General features: G+C 42.3%; 1 protein-coding gene across 1 annotated transcript; it reads left to right on the top strand.

Annotated features, from left to right (window-relative positions):
• Positions 1–1,505: 1,505 nt before the first annotated feature.
• Positions 1,506–17,983, top strand: cfap126 (cilia and flagella associated protein 126; the record flags this gene model as incomplete). The annotated part of the gene is made up of 5 exons (XM_084332703.1): positions 1,506–1,607; positions 3,519–3,587; positions 3,800–3,874; positions 3,957–4,148; positions 17,588–17,983. Exons 1-5 carry the CDS (start codon positions 1,602–1,604, stop codon positions 17,981–17,983), a joined length of 738 nt encoding a protein of 245 aa, XP_084188829.1. The 5' UTR covers positions 1,506–1,601.
• Between the last annotated feature and the right edge of the window lie 1,030 nt (positions 17,984–19,013).

Genomic DNA, 19,013 nt, shown 5'->3' with positions numbered 1-19,013 from the left:
GTGAATTCACCTCTTGGTATATGGCGGTCTGTGATGTCGCCCGTGGTGCGGCAGACCCGGGTTCGAAACTCCCTCGGGGCATCGAAGTTTAACACAGCACAAAAAGGTGACGATATCAGCCCTGTTACATATATATATATACACTGTAGGCGGCACGGTGGTGTAGTGCCTGTCGCCTCACAGCTAGAAGATCCTGGGTTCGATTCCCACTTGGGGACCAGGTGGCGGGGTTGCCAGCTACCCAGGTTGGGTATCTCTACTGGGCCTTTCTGTGTGGAGTTTGCATGTTCTCCCTGTGTGCTCGCAAGGGTTTCGCCTCCAGAAAAAGAGATTAAACCCAACGGGGGAAAAATGCCAAACAGCTGACGCTGTTGCATCCCTGAAGAAGACGGACAGGAGCACTTGGATTGGTCCCCAGGCGCGGCCCCATGCCACAGGCCATGTCTGCTCCCGGCTGCCCTTGGGGGGGGGGGGAGGACGACGGCATGGGTCAAGTGCAGAGAGACCTTTCATCGGCGACTCAATGCATGTGTGTGTGTTCCTGTGGCCCATCTTGCATGTGTGTGTTAATCTGCATGACAAATAAAGACTACTAGTTACGCTGCTGGCCAGTAAATCACTGTACATATTAATACTACAGCTCTGTACATACATCTGATTAGGACCATTACACAGTAGTACTAATTTATATATTTTATACCCAGTTTAATCACCTGTAAATGTTTTATTACTATTGCACTTTACCGTTACATTTGCACTCTGGTTGGATTCCAAACGTCTTTCCGTTGTACTGTACTTGTGCTGTATGATGACAATAATAATAATATAATAACTTTATTTGTATCGCACCTTTCATACAAAGATTGCAGCTCAAAGTGCTTCACAGCAGTAGAAAAGACAGGCATAAAATGAGCAATGCATAAGGTGCAGACATATGAAACAGACATATAAAACAAGCATAAAAAAGATAGTAGCAAAGTAGACAAGGTATGGCAAATTACAGTTTTTCACATTAGGATCTAACATCCCAATAGGCCTCTTTGTTTTTACGGTTTGATTCAGTTTTAAAATACAGTAATAAAAAGACTAAAATAGAATAGACAATAAGTAAAATAGTGCAATAAAATAGTTAGTGAAATAGAATAGACAGTAAAATGATAATACAATAGTTCAATAAAATAAAATAGTCCTCATGTACAATACAATAATCAGTGTTGATGTAATGAGTCTAGGTGGCACAACAGAGCAGTGCATCGCTCTTAACACTTTATAGAACGATACATTTGGATCTAATCTCACTCCCAGATGCATATCACAACCCCACATGTAAGCATTTCCTCACAAAGGTTAGAGACGGTGCAGCGCTGCACCCGTGAAGCCGTTTTTGGGCTTCGTGCTGAAGATAATTTTGGCAGAGATGACGACGGCAGGGCGGGTCACAATAATAAATGTACCAGGCACGTTATTGCAAAAGTCGGCTGATTTAAGGATAGTGGTTGGCCTCAGAAAACAATAATCCAACCCACGTTACAATTCCATTCTACTATTAGCATTACCACCTGGCTCCTAGCTGATCCTGGGGGAAGAAGAAATAAAACTGGATGCAGGTAGTACTTTAAATCAGCTCTTTTAACAATTTCCTTTAACAAGCTCTTTTAACAAGCTCTTTTAATCAGATATTTAAAAAACATGAGAAAGATAAACAGTGAAACAAATGTGCAGATGAGGGTCTGTATGCCCTGTCGGTTATATTATGTTACAATAAATATAGGCAATACAAATATATAGCCTACTATGAGCACGAGTAAATGATAGATAGTTAGACTATAGAAATTATAGGTAGATGGAAGTTAGATGACAGTTAGATGATAAGTTAGTTGTAGTTAGATGGTATAGATGATAGATGTCCCCTAATAGGCAAAACAAATATTTGAATAGATATCACTATGAAACTTTCCCAGTTTGTTATGTACATATAAACTAAGAAAAAATATATTGCACGTTTTCTGAATTGTATGTTTATATATGCAAATGAGGCACTTCCCCATTAAATATGTGCACACTTATGGATGCAAGCAGGGAAAATGAAGTCAAATAAACAACTAAATGTGTGTTATTGACGTTTTATTGTCACTAGTTTCATAGAAGACATGTTTAGGAAGCAAAATATAACAAAATCTCTAAATCAACCAAAATAATTATATTTGCCTATTCACCTGGGGTGTCTCGACTCGGCCACACTATATAATTCACTTCAAAGCTTCACACACCAAAGCCATGGTATCATTATACTCGAATCGAAGCGGGAATGACCACCTTAATTTCACTATATGTACAGTCTGTGATGAATAAACCTCTTGAATCTTGAATCTACTCACTGTTTTACATTTATTGTCCGCTTGATGGCAGAGTAGAGCAAATGAACCACCATGAAGCTTCGGCCCGAGTAAAGTTTGTAAACCTTCAAGTTTGGAAAGCTTCAATGCGTCATGTTCATCTCGCCATCACTACTAACCGTAACCGCATCTTTATCTAAATACCCGCTATAATGCAGCATGTAGAGTTATTATTAACATTATATGAAACTAAAACCGAACCAAACTAAACGCTTGTCTTCCGCCAACATAATTCTTCATCTGTGGCTGAGCTGTTTACGTGTAGTTCTGACTGCCTACGTACCAACACTGCCACCTGCTGTTCCGATGCCAGAATGCATAGTACCGCCAACGCCGTGATGCGGTCAAAATACATTTCAAACGTTTGCAGTTAGTGATTTACCTTAAAAACATGGCTGACAGTTCATACGGGATTTTTGTTATATTTTATTTTATTTAAAAAAAAATTAACTTAGAGACACTATTGGATATCTTCTAGAATTGAAACCACGCAGATTCCTCTGGAAAACGTCCATGTTCTGTTGCTATGCAACAGGTAAACAAAAACAGAGGGGGCTGCAGTGCAGATACAACGATGTCATCTAATTACTCAGCAAACCAGGTAAAAAGAAAGATATATCTCGACCAAACCGAGAATAAACATTTAGCTGATGTACTAAATGCAGGGGTATAAAGTACTTGAGTAATTGTACTTTGTTACAATACTTGTACTGTTTTGGGGGATTTGTACTCTACTCGAGAGTATTATTAGGTTTGTATACTTTGTACTTTTACTCAATTACATTTGAGAGAAACAAAACATACTTTTTGCTCCTTACATTTAAAATGCAGACCTACAAAGTACTGTAATGTGCTGGGGTTTTGTGTGTCACTGTTATATATGGTATAATGTTATGTTATGTTATGATGAATTGAAAATGGTGGACCCTGATGTAAACAAGATGAAAGTCTTTCTCTGGTCTGCATCCCCTTAACAATTGTGTGTATTGAGCCATACTGTATTGTACCCATTCTGCAATCTGTTAATAAAGTTTTCAATCAATTCAATCAATCAATCAAGCCAGATAAACAGTGTTCTTCTAACATTCAGAATCTCCCATCCTCTATTCCTCCTCCTTCCAGTATGAGAGTGGCTTCAAGCCACAGAGGATGCAGAACTGGTGTGTTCCTAATCCTGAGACCTACAAGCAGGTAACGTTAACCCTAATGTCAGCTGGCAGGCCCACACAAGTCACCTTTATTTTACATTGTCGAAATTATAGTCCTCTTCCCCACTAATAATGTAAGAGTCTAAGCTGTGTGTGTGTGTGTGTGTGTGTGCGTGTGTGTGTCTGTGTGTGTCTGTGTGTGTCTGTGTGTCTGTGTGTGTGTCTGTGTGTGCGTGCGCATCTGTGCCTGTGCAGAGACCTACAGCAAGAAAAGGACACAGCACTGTTATTGCCAATGATAGAGGTCATCTTCTGGTCCCAAAACTGAGGGTGAGAGCCGAGCTCATCAAAAAATTATTGTATTTCTGATTATCGATCTATGACTAAATGTGTGTGTGTGTGTGCTGTTCAGAAGGGCAGCGCGTGGCCAGACTTCCAGGGAACCTGGGATCTGCCGGCTCGTAATCCAGCCCGACCCGTCAACCCCACCAGCCGCTCTCCGTCGGGCTGCAGGAGACTGGGCCTGGACCCGACGTACACCACTACCTCTCAGCCACACGGGGGCGCCAAAGACACAACCAGGGCACAGGCTGGTGGAGAGCAGGTTAGGAATCCGAAATCTTATAAGATCTATAAGACTTAAATATAGGCAATACAATCTGAATATAGAAATATGAGAACAATAAACAGTGTAAACAATATAATTACCTCTGTATATAAAGATATGAGAACAATAAGTTTCGTTTCTTAGTTTCTTTAATAGTTGTCATACAGAAGTACAGAATACTTTTATACAAAATGCTTCTTACTGTTACGCTCCAGAGTAAGAAGCATTTTGTATAAAAGTATTCTGTACTTCTGTATGACAACTATTAAACAAATAAACAGTGTAAACAATATAATTACCTCTGTATATAAAGATATGAGAACAATAAACAGTGTAAACAATATGATTACCTCTGTATATACAAATATGAGAACAATAAACAGTGTAAACAATATGATTACCTCTAAACATAGACATATGAGAACAATAAACAGTGTAAACAATATAATTACCTCTGTATATACAAATATGAGAACAATAAACAGTGTAAACAATATAAAAAATGGTAAATGGTGTATTCTTACAATGTACACATTTGGGGCTGGGTTCCTTGTGTGATCTCGTTGAAACACCCAAGAAGAGAGACTATCAAACTCAGAAACCTCAGTAACGTGAACTCGTGAAGGTGTCCGGTGTCCGTCTGCAGTCTTACCTCGATCTAAAGTCATCTACTAGTTTTATTATTATTATTATTATTATTATTATTATTATTATTATTATTATTATTATTATTATTATTATTATTATTATTATTATTATTATTATTATTATTATTATTATTATTATTATTATTATTATTATTATAATATTATTATTATTATTATTATTATTATTATTATTATTATTATTATTATTATTATTATTATTATTATTATTATTATTATTATTATTATTATTATTATTATTATTATTATTATTATTTTATTATTATTATTATTATTATTATTATTATTATTATTATTATTATTATTATTATTATTATTATTATTATTATTATTATTATTATTATTATTATTATTATTATTATTATTCACTTCCATTCATTATGGACACCTATAGTCTACTCTAAATATTGCACTTCTGAAGTATAAAAAAAAACTACTGCTGTGCAGATTTCAATAAAACAGACACTTCTGAGTCAACGGTACGTGTTTGTTTTGGCATTTGATGTGTTTTTTTTTTACAGATGTATTACCATTTAAAAAAATAAAGGCATATCTGGTCAGTTTGTTGTAGGTTTGAGTGTGCCGCACTGCCGCTGTGTGTCTTTGACCCGCATGAAATGTTGCGGAGTGGTTACCACGGTTACCTGCTGCCTCGCTGGAGGACGGATTCCAAACATTCTGCGAGGAGTTGACAGTCGGTCAAACTACACCTCAAGAGAGAAATAGTTCCTTTAGTACTGATCATTTGAAAATATATACAAATATATTTACACAGAATAATATTGCTGTATAGTTTGTTTAATAATACAGAAGTATTATATTTAGACCAGGTCGTCAAAATGAATGGAAGTGAATGAGGAGCCTGACACCTGGGAGGAATGGTGGTGTTTGTTGACAGCAGACAACAGGGACAGCAGTGGGCACTAGTCTACTAACTAGTAGATGATTCACAGAGAGAAAAATCCACCCTAAAACTGCTTTTACATTGTGCTATTCTAATTATCTTTGACAGTTAAAGGCAATAACTATAATCGCAGACAACTGTCTCCATAAACTGGAAATCAGAGCATCGAGACTCTAATCTGTGATGTCATCAGTGACCCCTTTTGGAGTTGGTCCATTTCCTTAGTGACTGACTTTATGGGCTCATAGAGATGTTGTTTGAGCTGTTAACTACCAAACTAGGCTCACGGCTCTGACCCATATCCCAGTCAAATCACCATGGTTACGGACGGTCCATCTATGGAGCGGCTCCCAGACGTGTCTCTTGATGACATCATCATCATCATCATCATCACTAGAGTGAGTCTGGTCTCTCTGGTGCTCAGCTTAAAGGGGCACGTCACCCAAAAACAACGCTGATCTATTTTGCACATAATCACACACACAAATCCAAAAACTCTGACCACGTTTGTACACACTTGTTTAGTTTGACACTTATTGAGAGTAAATGAGTGCGTGTGTGTGTGTGTGTGTGTGTGTGCGTGTGTGTGTGCGTGTGTGCGTGTGCGTGTGCGTGTGCGTGTGCGTGTGTGTGTGTGCGTGTGTGTGTGTGTGTGTGTGCGTGTGTGTGTGTGTGTGTGTGTGTGTGTGTGTGTGTGTGTGTGTGTGTGTGTGTCGGCCATCCAGGCTCCCTCTGGTCATCATAGTGGTCTTCTGAGCAGCTGGTCTGGATACACAGCAAACACCACCGATTTGGCTCAAGTTGTGACCTGCATCGTGGCCTGTAGTAATAATGTAGGAGCCATTATGATGGTGGCATATTATTTTATTATTTGTAATATTATTATTGGACACCTGGTGGTGGGTTTTAGATTTGACAGCACTGGTTAGGTATTTAGGGTCACAGGTGCAGTAATCAACTAGGACACAGGTAGTGAGGAGCACACCGTTCTTACCAGTAGCTCAGTAACAGCAGCTCAGCAGCTCTACAGCCAGAAGCAGAAAGAGATATCAAATAAATACAGAATAACATATAATCCCTACAGAACCCACACTGGCATTAATAGAATGTACAACTGCAAGCAATAAATACACCTAAACCTGGAATCACGACTGGACATCCATCTGTGTGTGTTGCTGTGTCTACTGCGTAGGATCACTCCCATACCCTACCTGTGAAGTAATGTGCAAGGTAAAACCCGAGATTGGAAAGGAAAAATTGCCGTTACAAATAATATTAATAATACACTTTATTTGTATAGCACCTTTCATACAAGAATTGCAGCTCAAAGTGCTTCACATCAGCAAAAAAGACAAATTGACAATTGGCATAAAATGAGCACAACAATTTACAAAAAAGTGCAGACATAAAATAAGTATAAAATAGACAGCAGCAAAACAGACAAAGTCGAGGCACAGAGCACCAAATCACACAGCTTTTCATCCCAATAGGCCTCTTTGTTTTTTACGGTTTGATTATCACGATACACATCCGTAGCTCAAACTACCCTGTCTGTCTCTAGGCTGTGGTGCGTCAGCCGTATACCTAGACTAGCCTGCAGGTTGACCTCTGTCTGAAACACAGCCTACCTAGACCTCCCTTTGCAATTCGAAACTGGCCCCTGTAAATGTCCTATTAAACCCAATAATACACGAGACCAAGCACGTGCACACATAGAGCCCAAGGGGTGCTTGAGCACCTGCCTTTTTGAGCCTCATAAAAAAGTGCCCTTTTTGAAAAATATAAATAAAATAAAATTCGTTACGCATATAGACTGCCCTTCCAACTGAAAATGTCAGGATAGAATCAAAATGTTAGGTAAAGATAGAGAGATGCCCCATATTCCATTGCTGTTTGCACGGCCTCCTCAGCGTGCCTCTCCGTGGACCTATATATTTTATGCATAGCGTGGGTGGTGATGATGATGATGATAGAAACCGCTGTGGCGCATACAGTTGAATGCTGGTATTACACTCACTGAGGGACACGAAGAAGTCAAGTCCGATGGGATTTGGGAATCTCAAATACAAATCGGGATTGGAATAAAAAATGCATTTATATTAAACAATATTCACATTTACATTTAGTCATTTAGCTGACGCTTTTATCCAAAGCGACTTACAAGTTCTGTACGACAAGTCATTAGGAAGGGTACAACTCTATCAGCTGAGTAACAATGTTCATCAAAGTGTTACAGTGTAGGTTAGTATATTAGGACAAGTGCATGACAGTAAGGTTAGTTATGGTTAGATTATTAATTTTCTTAAATTTTTTGGATGAAATGAAAGTCCATTTTCAAATGTCTTTAACTACGAGTGAACACAAGACTCTTAACTCACCATCTTTAGATAATACAATTTAAAAACATTGTTCCTCTGAAAACATAAAAACAGACGTATAAAAGGTTCTTCGTCTGTAAAACAATACAGAATATACAGCACTTCTTGGGGTCTGTAGGGTAAGCACTTATTCCCTCCCCCCTGAACATTTATGGAGATGTATGGGCCTTTTAAGTCAGTGATAAAAGTGTCTTTCAAGGATAAGTGAGCTCCTGCACTGATTATTATAGTTCAATATTCAATATTTGATCACCAAAACCCCCCAAAAAGCATAAAAAGGTGGCCCCCCCCCCCCCGCCCGAAAAGGGCCCTTAAAAATCGGGCTTGTGCTCTACGCGCGCTCGGTTAAAACACACACAGGTATAGTGCCCTTTTCAGCCTTTGAGCACCTGCCCCTCTAAAGTCCTGTGCACGTCCCTGAGTGGGTGTGTATCTGTTAGTGGCTTGATGTGATGGAAATTAGTCAGAAGGATTACGACAAGGATTTATTCTCCACCCATCCATAGCAACACTATTATCACCGACATCCAAGAAGGGGGATCCCCCTTTGAACGGCCCTTCTAAGGTTTCTCTCCTCCACATCGCCTGTGGTGCTTTTTTCCGATTGCTAGGTTTTTCCTTACCTTTGCTGGGGTATGTCTGGGAGTGTTGCATTTATTACTTTACATTTATTTTGGATTTCATGGTGGGTTTTTTTGTTCTTGATTTATTGGGATGTTTCTTCTTGAATAGTTTAAAGAAGACTTGTCCGGCCCATGGGGACATTAACTTGTGATTTCGGGCTTCACAAATCAATTTGATTTGATTTAATATGCATTTATATGTCCAGTGATACAGGTATAAAGACACTATGGTCAGGCACTCTACTACTGGCCCCTGAGCAGCTAACACTGGAGCGGTTAAAGCTGAGGTGCCTTGCTCAAGGGCACAGCGAGCAGGCACGTGCACACATAGAGCCCAACGGGTGCACACGCACCTGCCCTTTTGTGCCTCATAAAAAAGTGCCCTTTTTATGCCAATTATTTTTACCATATTTTCTTTTTTACCTCCATATAGAGAGAGTGATCTGCAATCTGTTTGGGTTGGGGGTGCAATTCCTAACAGGCTCAACCATATGGATAAAAGTTCCCATATTATGTGCATTACACAAACTAAAAACAGATATTACATTACATTACACAAACTAAAAACAGATATTACATTACATTACACAAACTAAAAACAGATATTACATTACATTACACAAACTAAAAACAGATATTACATTACATTACACAAACTAAAAACCGATATTGTCTGAATTACTAGAAGAAAGAAATGCACCACCTTTGGCTGATAGTAATTTATTAATTTCTTAGGATTTCTTTTGGTCTAATAAATCTTTAAGGTTCTTAGATGGATCCCCTGCTGCCCTCCTCTTCCTCTTCCTCCTCCTCCTCTTCATCATCTTCCTCATCTTCCTCCTCCTTCTCCTCCTACTCTTCCTCATCTTCCTCCTCCTCCTCCTCTTCCTCCTCCTCCTCCTATTCATCCTCCTCCTCCTACTCTTCCACATCTTCCTCCCCCTCCTCCTCCTCTTCCTCCTCCTCCTCTTCCTCCTCCTCCTGCTCCTGTTCCTACTCTTCCTCCTCCTCCTCCTGCTCCTCCTGTTCCTGCTCCTACTCTTCCTCATCTTCCTCCTCCTCCTCCTGCTCCTCCTCTTTTTCCTCCTCCTCCTCCTCCTCCTCCTCTTCATCCTCCTCCTCTTCCTCCTCCTCCTGCTCCTGTTCCTACTCTTCCTCCTCCTCCTCCTCCTCCTCCTGCTCCTCCTCCTCCTGCTCCTCCTCCTCTTACTCCTCCTCCTAATCCTCCTCCTCCTGCTCCTCCTCCTCCTCCTAATCCTCCTCCTAATCCTCCTCCCCCTCCTCCTAATCCTCCTCCTCCTGCTCCTCCTCATCCTCCTCCCCCTCCTCCTCCTCCTCCTCCTCCTCCTCCTCCTCCACGGGGAGCAGCGTACTGGCTCATATTAAATGGCAAGCCATGCATTATGCAGCAGCTTAGGCCACCGCACTGGGTCTTCATGTCCTCGGCTACAGTCCACCTGTCGCTGCTCTGGTCGTAGCGCTCCACCTTGTTGGAGAGGGTGGTGAAGTCACTGTAGCCTCCGACCACGAAGAGCAGGTCGTCCAGCACTGCGATGCCAAAGTGGGCGCGGGGGGTGAGCATGTCGGGCAGGGCGCTCCAGGAGTCAGTCAAGGGGCTGTAGGCCTCCGCGCTACGCAGGTAGTTTACAACACCGTCAAACCCTCCCACCTGAGGACAGGACACATGAGAGGAATGTTTTAGTGTGTGGCTCAGGCAGGCAGGCAGGCAGACACTGTATTAATCCAGTTAGGGAAATGAGGGCATCACAGAAGCATTGAAAGTCAAATGATACATATCTATAGAAATATCTAGTATAAAGCATTTGTCTCCGTGTGCACCTACCGCATAGACTTGTCCTCCGTATGCAGCGACTCCCAGTCCGCCACGCCTGCTGCTCATGGGGGCGATCAGAGTCCACTGGTCGGTGTCTGGGCTGTAGCACTCAGCTGTGAGCAGAGGCTCCCACATCGTCCCTTTCCCGCCACCACAGATGTAAACCTGTAATAAGAAAGAATATTCAAAATTAGTATATATATTCCATTAGATTTCATTCTACTTTAATTGTCTGTTAATGTTGATGCACCGAAGGACCCAGACACATCTTTTGTATGTGCAAGCTTACTTGGCAATAAAGACATTTATGATTTCTGATCTAACGTTCCTTGTGTTCATCTAGCACCCTGTGTCCCTCAGTTCCACCCACCTTGCCCTGGAGGGCTGCTGCCCCTGCGCAGTGCCTGCGCTCCAGCATGGGTGAGATCACTGTCCACTGGTTGGTTTCAGGCTCGTAGCGCTCAGCGGTGTTCAGCATGTGTCTGTCGTACCCTCCCATGGCGTAGATACAGCCGCCCAACGTGACCACGCTGACGTGACTGCGGCGTGAGTGCATGGGAGCCACCTGCAGCCAGCTGCGAGTGACGGGGTTGAACCTGCACACACTGCTGAGATGCTCCCAGCCGTCCAAAGAATCTATGCCGTTTCTGCCACCGACGCAGTAGACCAGACCGTGGAGATAAGCGGTGCCGTGGTAGGCCCGGGTACTCTCCCACTCAACGCTCACGTCCATCCATCCACTGGCTCGGATATTGTAAGCCTCCATGCCAACCCACCAGCCTCCGATGGCCAATAGGACCTCCTGGGGCCGGCGTGGGCGGCTCAGGGGGTTTGGGAGCCTGTCGGAGCCAGGGGGGTTCAGGACGCTGAGGATGAGGGGCCTGCAGTCGTGGCTGTCCCTCACCACAGGGTTGTTCTGGACGTTGTTCCTGAAGTAGTCAGGCCTCATCAAGCCCATGCGAACCTGGGAAGAGACAAGCAGACAGCGGGTACAACTTAGACATCGGTTGTAGACGATTTCTGTAGCTAGGGAACAGTTTGGACCCAAACGTTTGAGAACCACTGTACTAGGGAACCTAGTGTTGTTTTAATGTAATGCACAGTAATACAATTAGTTACCTTGGGCAGCAGCAAAGGGATGTGTGTTTTACGCTCCTCACGGGAGTGGTCGATCCAACGGAGGACGGCCTCGAACACCGTCTCCTCGCTCTTCACGTTCAGGTCATCCCTCTCGATGATGTCCACCAGTTGCTGCAGGGACAGCTCCACAAACTCCTGTGAGACGTGCAACATCTCCTCAAAGTGGCACACGATGAAGAGATGGGCCTTGCGCCTCAGGTCAGGGCAGCAGTAGATGTCCGCAAACCTCCAGATGCCGACACAGTTTTCCAGAGACAGCTGGCCTTCTAGGAAGTCAGAGCACGCTCCTACTATGCCAGTGACGCGAAGCTGGTCTGCAGCCACCAGAAGCTCTTCCACGTTCTCTGCTGTCACCAGCACAAAGCGTGTGTAGGCGTACTCTATGATGAGCTGCATCATACCCGGGGACACCCCAGGGATAGTGTAGACTGCTTTCTCTGAGTCGCTCCAGCGAGTGAAGAGGGCGCTGTGGGACGCAGAGTATAGAGATATCTGATGAGTAAACAGTAAGCAACATTCTGTCCTGTGTAGTAATCAGAGCATGTGAGCGGAGCGGAGCGGTGGATTTTGAAGTGAGCGTGGAGTGGGCTTTCAAATGGGTCCAAGCGACTCCGGAGCGAGAGCTCTCCTCCGCTCCCAGCCACTCCCAGCTGCTCAGTGCACACGATCACACAGAAACTGATGTAATATACATGTAGTACAATGCCAAAGCAATAGGTGGCGATGTACAAACATGAAGGCCATTTTCAACCAATGAGAAGGGTGAACCGTCACTACACATCCTGCTAAGTCCAAAGTAGAATCCGCCATCTTTAAATCACCTCGGGACCTCAGGCGAACGCAACATTTATTTTCAGTGGGAAACAAACAAAGTGCAATAAAAAAAGGATACATTCACTGTGTTCTGCCTCATTTATTGATGAAACAAAACCAACATCAACACAATGTACCACCAAGAGCGGAGTTTAGTCTCACAAAAAGCGAGAGACTAAAGCTAACGCTGTTGTTGTTAGCTTACATGCTAACGTGAATGGGATCTGCCATAGCATTGCGGCTAGGCTAGCTACCATAGCATAGTACAGCTAGTTGAATGGATAAACGTTATTTAACATTGCAGAATGGGTACAAGACAATACGGTTCAATACAAACAATTGTTAAGGGGCCCAGGGGGCGCAGACTGTTGTAGTTTGGTCAAATCAAGCTAATTTACATCATGCTCCAAAAAAATTCTGCTGAGCGGGCTGTGGAGCGCTTGATGCGCAAATGAAGGTGAGCGGTGAGCGACTTGGGGGGGGGGGGGGGGGCAACGTGAGCGAATGAGAGCGGAACCAGACGTCTAGAGCGAAGAGCGGATTTCTCGGCCGCTCCGCTCACATGCTCTGGTAGTAATTAGGGCTGACCCCTATTAGTCGAATAGTCGACTAATCGGTCGAAAGGAGCCGTAGTCGACTGCCAACCTCTTAGAAGCGTGGCTAGCGCTAATGGCACGCACACCAGAGGCCAACTGCCTAAGAAAACAGGCACAGAGGCACTGAAAGAGGATTTCACCCATCTAATGAACACACTAGACTAGACAAATATCAAGATGTATCCATCAGTGGACCAATTGCATGCTTTTGCAGAGAACAAGAAGCCTTCAGTCGACTCCTTCAGACATTAAGCACCCCCACAGCCCAAATGGAATGATACAAAAATCTATTATACTTTTTTTTTTTTTTTTTTATATATATAGTCGACTAATAGTCGACTAATGGCAAATTTTTGCCAATCATAGTCGACTATCCAAATCCTTAGTCGGGGACAGCCCTAGTAGTAATATATTTTCACTGTAGAAGTATGGGTCTTAGCACAGTAGAAGTATAGTATCTTTTTACAGTACAGTATAGTATCTGTTTACAGTAGAAGTGCAGTATAGTATCTTTTTACAGTAGATTGATTGATTGATTGATTGATTGATTGATTGAATTTGATTGATTGATTGATTGAAAACTTTATTAACAGATTGCAGAATGGGTACAATACAGTACAGCTCAATACACACAATTGTTAAGGGGATGCAGACCAGAGAAAGACTTTCGTCTTGTTTACATCAGGGTCCCCCATTTTCAATTCATCAGGACATATATGACATACATGACATACAGATAGTCAGTACTGCTACATCTATACATTTATGACATACCAGATTTGCAAATACAGTACTGTTTGTGATACAGAAGGAGTCAAGAAAAGGGAGTATATACATTTGACGTAGAAACTGTACATTGGAGGAGGTTGGGTGGGGGGGGTTGGGTACGTTGGGATATTGACAACCATACTGGGTAATTTACATTGGAGGTGGTTGGGGGGGGGGGGGGGCACACTGTATAAACAAGCAAAACTGTACATTGAGGGGGGGGGGGGAGACACTGTACAAACAAACAAAATTGTACATTGGACTATTGACAAAACCATACTAGGTAAATGACTGTACATTGGAGGGGGTTGGGTTAGGAGGATATTTACAGGGGCCAGTGTTGAATTGCAGGAGGGAGGGAGGTTTTGAAAGTGGGTAGTGATCCACATTCCTTTACAGCTTTGGGTAGGGCGTTCCACATTGATGTGGCATAATTGCGAAACGTGTTTAGTCCCTTATTTGAGCCGAATCTGGGTTTAACATGATTTGTGGAGCTCCCTCTGGTGTTGTGATCGTGGTATTCACTGACCTTTGGGAAGTATTTTGACATGTACATGGGTACCTTGGTCGTGTAGTGTATCTTGTAGACCAGGCCCATTGCAAGTTGCTGTACTCTGTCGTCTACTCTAAGCCATCCTAGGTTGTCAAAGTGGGCAGGGGTGAGGTGGGTTCTAGGAGTAAGGTCAAACAGTAGTCTGACCAGTTTGTTTTGAGATGTTTGTAATTTTGTTTTTAGCGCCTTTGAGGTGCTTTGGTACCATGAGGTGCAAGCATAGTCGTAGTACCCCTGAATGAGTGCTCCTGCCAGAGTCTTCAGGGTATTCTTGTTTACCAGAGAGGAGATCCGGTACAAGAATCGAGTTCGTTGGTTGACTTTTTTTATTACATTGGATGCCATTTTGTCACAGGAGAGATTAGCCTCTAGGATGGAACCCAGGTAGGTAATTTCATCTTTCCTTGTTACAATATTGTCACCCACTGTAACTGAGAAGCCGTCGGTCTTGCTGAGTTTGTTATTTGAACCGAAGAGAATGGACTCTGTTTTGCCCATGTGTAATGATAGTTTGTTATCAGCGAGCCATATGCAGATTCTGCCTAGTTCCGAGCTGAGGGTTTTTTCAACCTGTAACTTGTTCTTGTCAGAGACCAGCAGGGCTGAGTCGTCCGCAAACAGGAACAAGTTGCAGTCACAAGCTGACGACATGTCATTTGCATAAATTAGGAACAGTAGCGGTCCTAGTATGCTTCCTTGTGGAACACCACAGCTCACTGTGAGGGGGGGGGATAGGGTACCGTTTACCTCCACCATCTGTTCCCTCCCCTCAAGGTAGGATTGCATCCAGCTCACTGATAGACTATCAAAACCAATTGCTTTTAGCTTGTCAATCAGAATGGAGTGATTGACCGTGTCAAAGGCCTTTTGTAGGTCCAGCATGACCATGCCGCAGTATTTGCCTGCGTCCACCTCTTGTTTGATGTGGTCATTCAAATAGAGAAGGCATGTGTCAGTGGAGTGGGATGTTCTGAAGCCAGATTGGAATTCGTAGATTAGATTTTTTTCCGCTAGGTACTTTTCGACCTGTTCGTAGACAATTTTTTCCATGACTTTCGAGATGGAGGTGAGAATAGAAACAGGGCGGTAGTTGCCTGGGTCTAATTTGCTGCCCTTTTTGTGCAGAGGGGTCACCCTCGCAATTTTGAAGTCCTTGGGGACGTGTCCCTGTTTTATGGAGAGGTTTATTAGAAGTACAGTATAGTATCTGTTTACAGTAGAAGTACAGTATAGTATATGTTTACAGTAGAAGTACAGTATAGTATCGGTTTACAGTAGAAGTACAGTATCTGTTTAGAGTAGAAGTACAGTATAGTATCGGTTTACAGTAAACGTACAGTATGGTATCTGTTTACTAACCAAGCTAACCTGAACCAAGCTAAACTTACCTGAAATAGTCACTGCAGTCACACAGGAGGGCCTTGTGGGCATTCAACTCAGTGCTGTTGACTTTAATAACCACATCACAGAACCTTCCCTCCAGAGGCAGCTCATTAAGGATTGTACAGGACATTGTTTCCTTTTCCATGTGGGGATTTTAAATTGTATCTACAGAATATATTCAAGCTTACAAACAAGTAGCCGGAAACAACAAGTGATATCTTCACTTGGTCTTCTGAGATCTGAGATCTACTGAGAGAATTGTTGAATATATACTGTACACAAATGTTCTACAATGTTCTATTATGACATCATACTGTGACATCACAAATGTTCTAGAATGTTTGATTATGACATCATACTGTGACATCACAAATGTTCTAGAATGTTTGATTATCATACTGTGACATCACAAATGTTCTAGAATGTTTGATTATGACATCATACTGTGACATCACAAATGTTCTAGAATGTTTGATTATGACATTATACTGTGACATCACAAATGTTCTAGAATGTTTGATTATCATACTGTGACATCAAACAAATTCTAGAATGTTTGATTATGACATCATACTGTGACATCACAAATGTTCTAGAATGTTTGATTATACTGTGATGTCACAAATGTTCTAGAATGTTTGATTATGACATCATACTGTGACATCACAAATGTTCTAGAATGTTTGATTATGACATCATACTGTGACATCACAACGGAACATGTTTGAGGTCATTTGAATAATATAAATAATATGTTGACATTAAAAAAGAACAAATAAAATGATAAAAAAAACTACATAAAACAATGATCCAAATTATAATAAAATATTTAAGTAAAATGTATAGAAATAAAGAAAAATAAGACAATGAAATAAAGATAATAATTCATTTAAAAGCTATTAAAAAGGTAAGTTTTGAGCAGTGCCAACCGAGTCTGCTGTCCTAACAGACTTGGGGTCTGTAGGGTAAGCACTTATTCCCTCCGCCCTGAACATTTATGGAGATGTATGGGCCTTTTAAGTCAGTGATAAAAGTGTCTTTCAAGGATAAGTGAGCTCCTGCACTGATTATTATAGTTCAATATTCAATATTTGTTCACCAAAAAGACCCAAAAAGCATAAAAAGGCCCCTCCCTGACCAAAAAGGGTCCCCAAAAATAGCACAGGCCCAGTGCCCTTTTTAGACTTTGAGCACCTGCCCCTCTAAAGTCCTGTGCACGTCCCTGCACGAGACCCCCTTCTTGGGACCAAGTAAGGTTTCGTCGATAATCCAATGTACAGTTACCCCCCCCCCCCCAAATGGGGGACCCTGATGTAAACAAGACGAAAGTCTTTCAGCAATCTCTATGTGAATCATCTACTAGTAGACTAGTGACCACTGCTGTCCCTGTTGTCTGCTGTCAACAAACACCACCATTCCATCCCCTTAACAATTGTGTGTATTGAGCTGTACTGTATTGTACCCATTCTGCAATCTGTTAATACAATTTTCAATCAATCTCTGTCTGAAACACAGCCTACCTAGACTAGCCTGCAGGTTGACCTCTCTGTGTCTGAAATGTTGAATGCCTGAATTTGGTCGTCTGAGTTCAAATGAGTGAGAATTAAGACAGAGGGTGTTGATGATACATATTATATCCCCCCTTCCCTCTCTAACTGATCTTATAATAGCAAACAATCCAACAACATGGCTTCTTGAAAACATTTGAACATGTTTGTACTCGAGATGAACTCGACCAAAATGTAGTCCCATTTGTGTTTTTTCTCCTCCCCTCTGTAGGCCAATGGAGAACCACAGCAGGGCGATGAGAGACCAGCGAGTCAGGGCTCCCGAGCTGGAGAGAGACCACCTACTGGTGGTGAGGAGAGACCAGTGAGCCAGGGCTCCAGAGCTGGAGAGAGACCACCTACTGGTGAGGAGAGACCAGTGAGCCAGGGCTCCAGAGCTGGAGAGAGACCACCTACTGGTGAGGAGAGACCAGCGAGTCAGGGCTCCCGAGCTGGAGAGAGACCACCTACTGGTGGTGAGGGGAGACCAGTGAGCCAGGGCTCCAGAGCTGGAGAGAGACCTCCTACTGGTGAGGGGAGACCAGCGAGTCAGGGCTCCAGAGCTGGAGAGAGACCACCTACTGGTGAGGAGAGACCAGTGAGCCAGGTGCAAAGAGACGCACAATAAATTCTTTATCCCAATAAAGAAACTTTATCCCAATGCCCTATCTCTCTTGCTGTCAAATCTATTGTAGTTTGTCACTCCAGGAAGTCTTATTTGTGAACTGAGCATTGTTAGAACTGAACATTGTCAGAACCACTGTGCCATTAAAACGTATTATTACATGGCGTTTTAACATTCGCCGAAATGCTTGATTGTGATTGGTCAATAGCCTCCGACAGCGGTGAATTATTTTTCGATAACCACTGGTGATTATTGTTTTTCGCAGCTGGAGTAATCAAGCCCACTGACACACTGTTTCAGTACAATCAGACACACCTGCCGGGCTGACAGAGCCACAGAACAACTGCGTCTGCATTTGATCTCGTCTTGTCGATGGTGTAAAATGAATTAGGTATATTGTTAGTAAGTTAGCCATGTAATAAGCGGGATAATGTATAGCTATACTCGGTCATTGTCGCAAAATAATTGACCTTCACTGACGTTTAAAACACCTCGGTATTTTAAACTCCGTGCCGGTAAATTATTTTGCGACAATGACCTCGTAGCTATACATTATCCCTTACATAATAATCTGTAGTTCTCTTGTCTGAGGTATTGATTGTTACCATTTACAATACCATTTAGCTGTTGTGTCATTTAGCTTCTATTGCTAAGAAACTATTGCGAAACAAAATAGTTGAACCCCATATTAAAAAAAGTTAAAGCTAAATGACTAAATGTAAATGTCATATCTATTTGAACAGGTAAGAACCAGCTGGGTCTAATGCTTACTTTTGAGAAAAATACCTGTAACTGTTAAGATTTTCCAGGACCGTCGCCCAAGCTTTTCAGGACATTTTATTTATTTTCCATGTTTCCAATACTGGAGAACTAGTCTTTCAATGCCCAGTAAATGTGCCTTATAAAGTCTTATTACATGGCGTTTTAACATTCGCCGAAATGCTTGATTGTGATTGGTCAATAGCCCCTGACAGCGGTGAATTATATTTTTCGATAACCACCGGTGATTGTTTTTCACAGCTGGAGCAATCAA

This window comes from Notolepis coatsorum, assembly GCF_963971535.1.
Source record: "Notolepis coatsorum genome assembly, chromosome: 17".
In the NCBI taxonomy this organism is placed as follows: Eukaryota; Metazoa; Chordata; class Actinopteri; order Aulopiformes; family Paralepididae; genus Notolepis; species Notolepis coatsorum.
The sequence above is the reverse complement of the archived record's forward strand: the minus strand, read 5'-3'. Positions and strand labels throughout refer to the sequence as shown.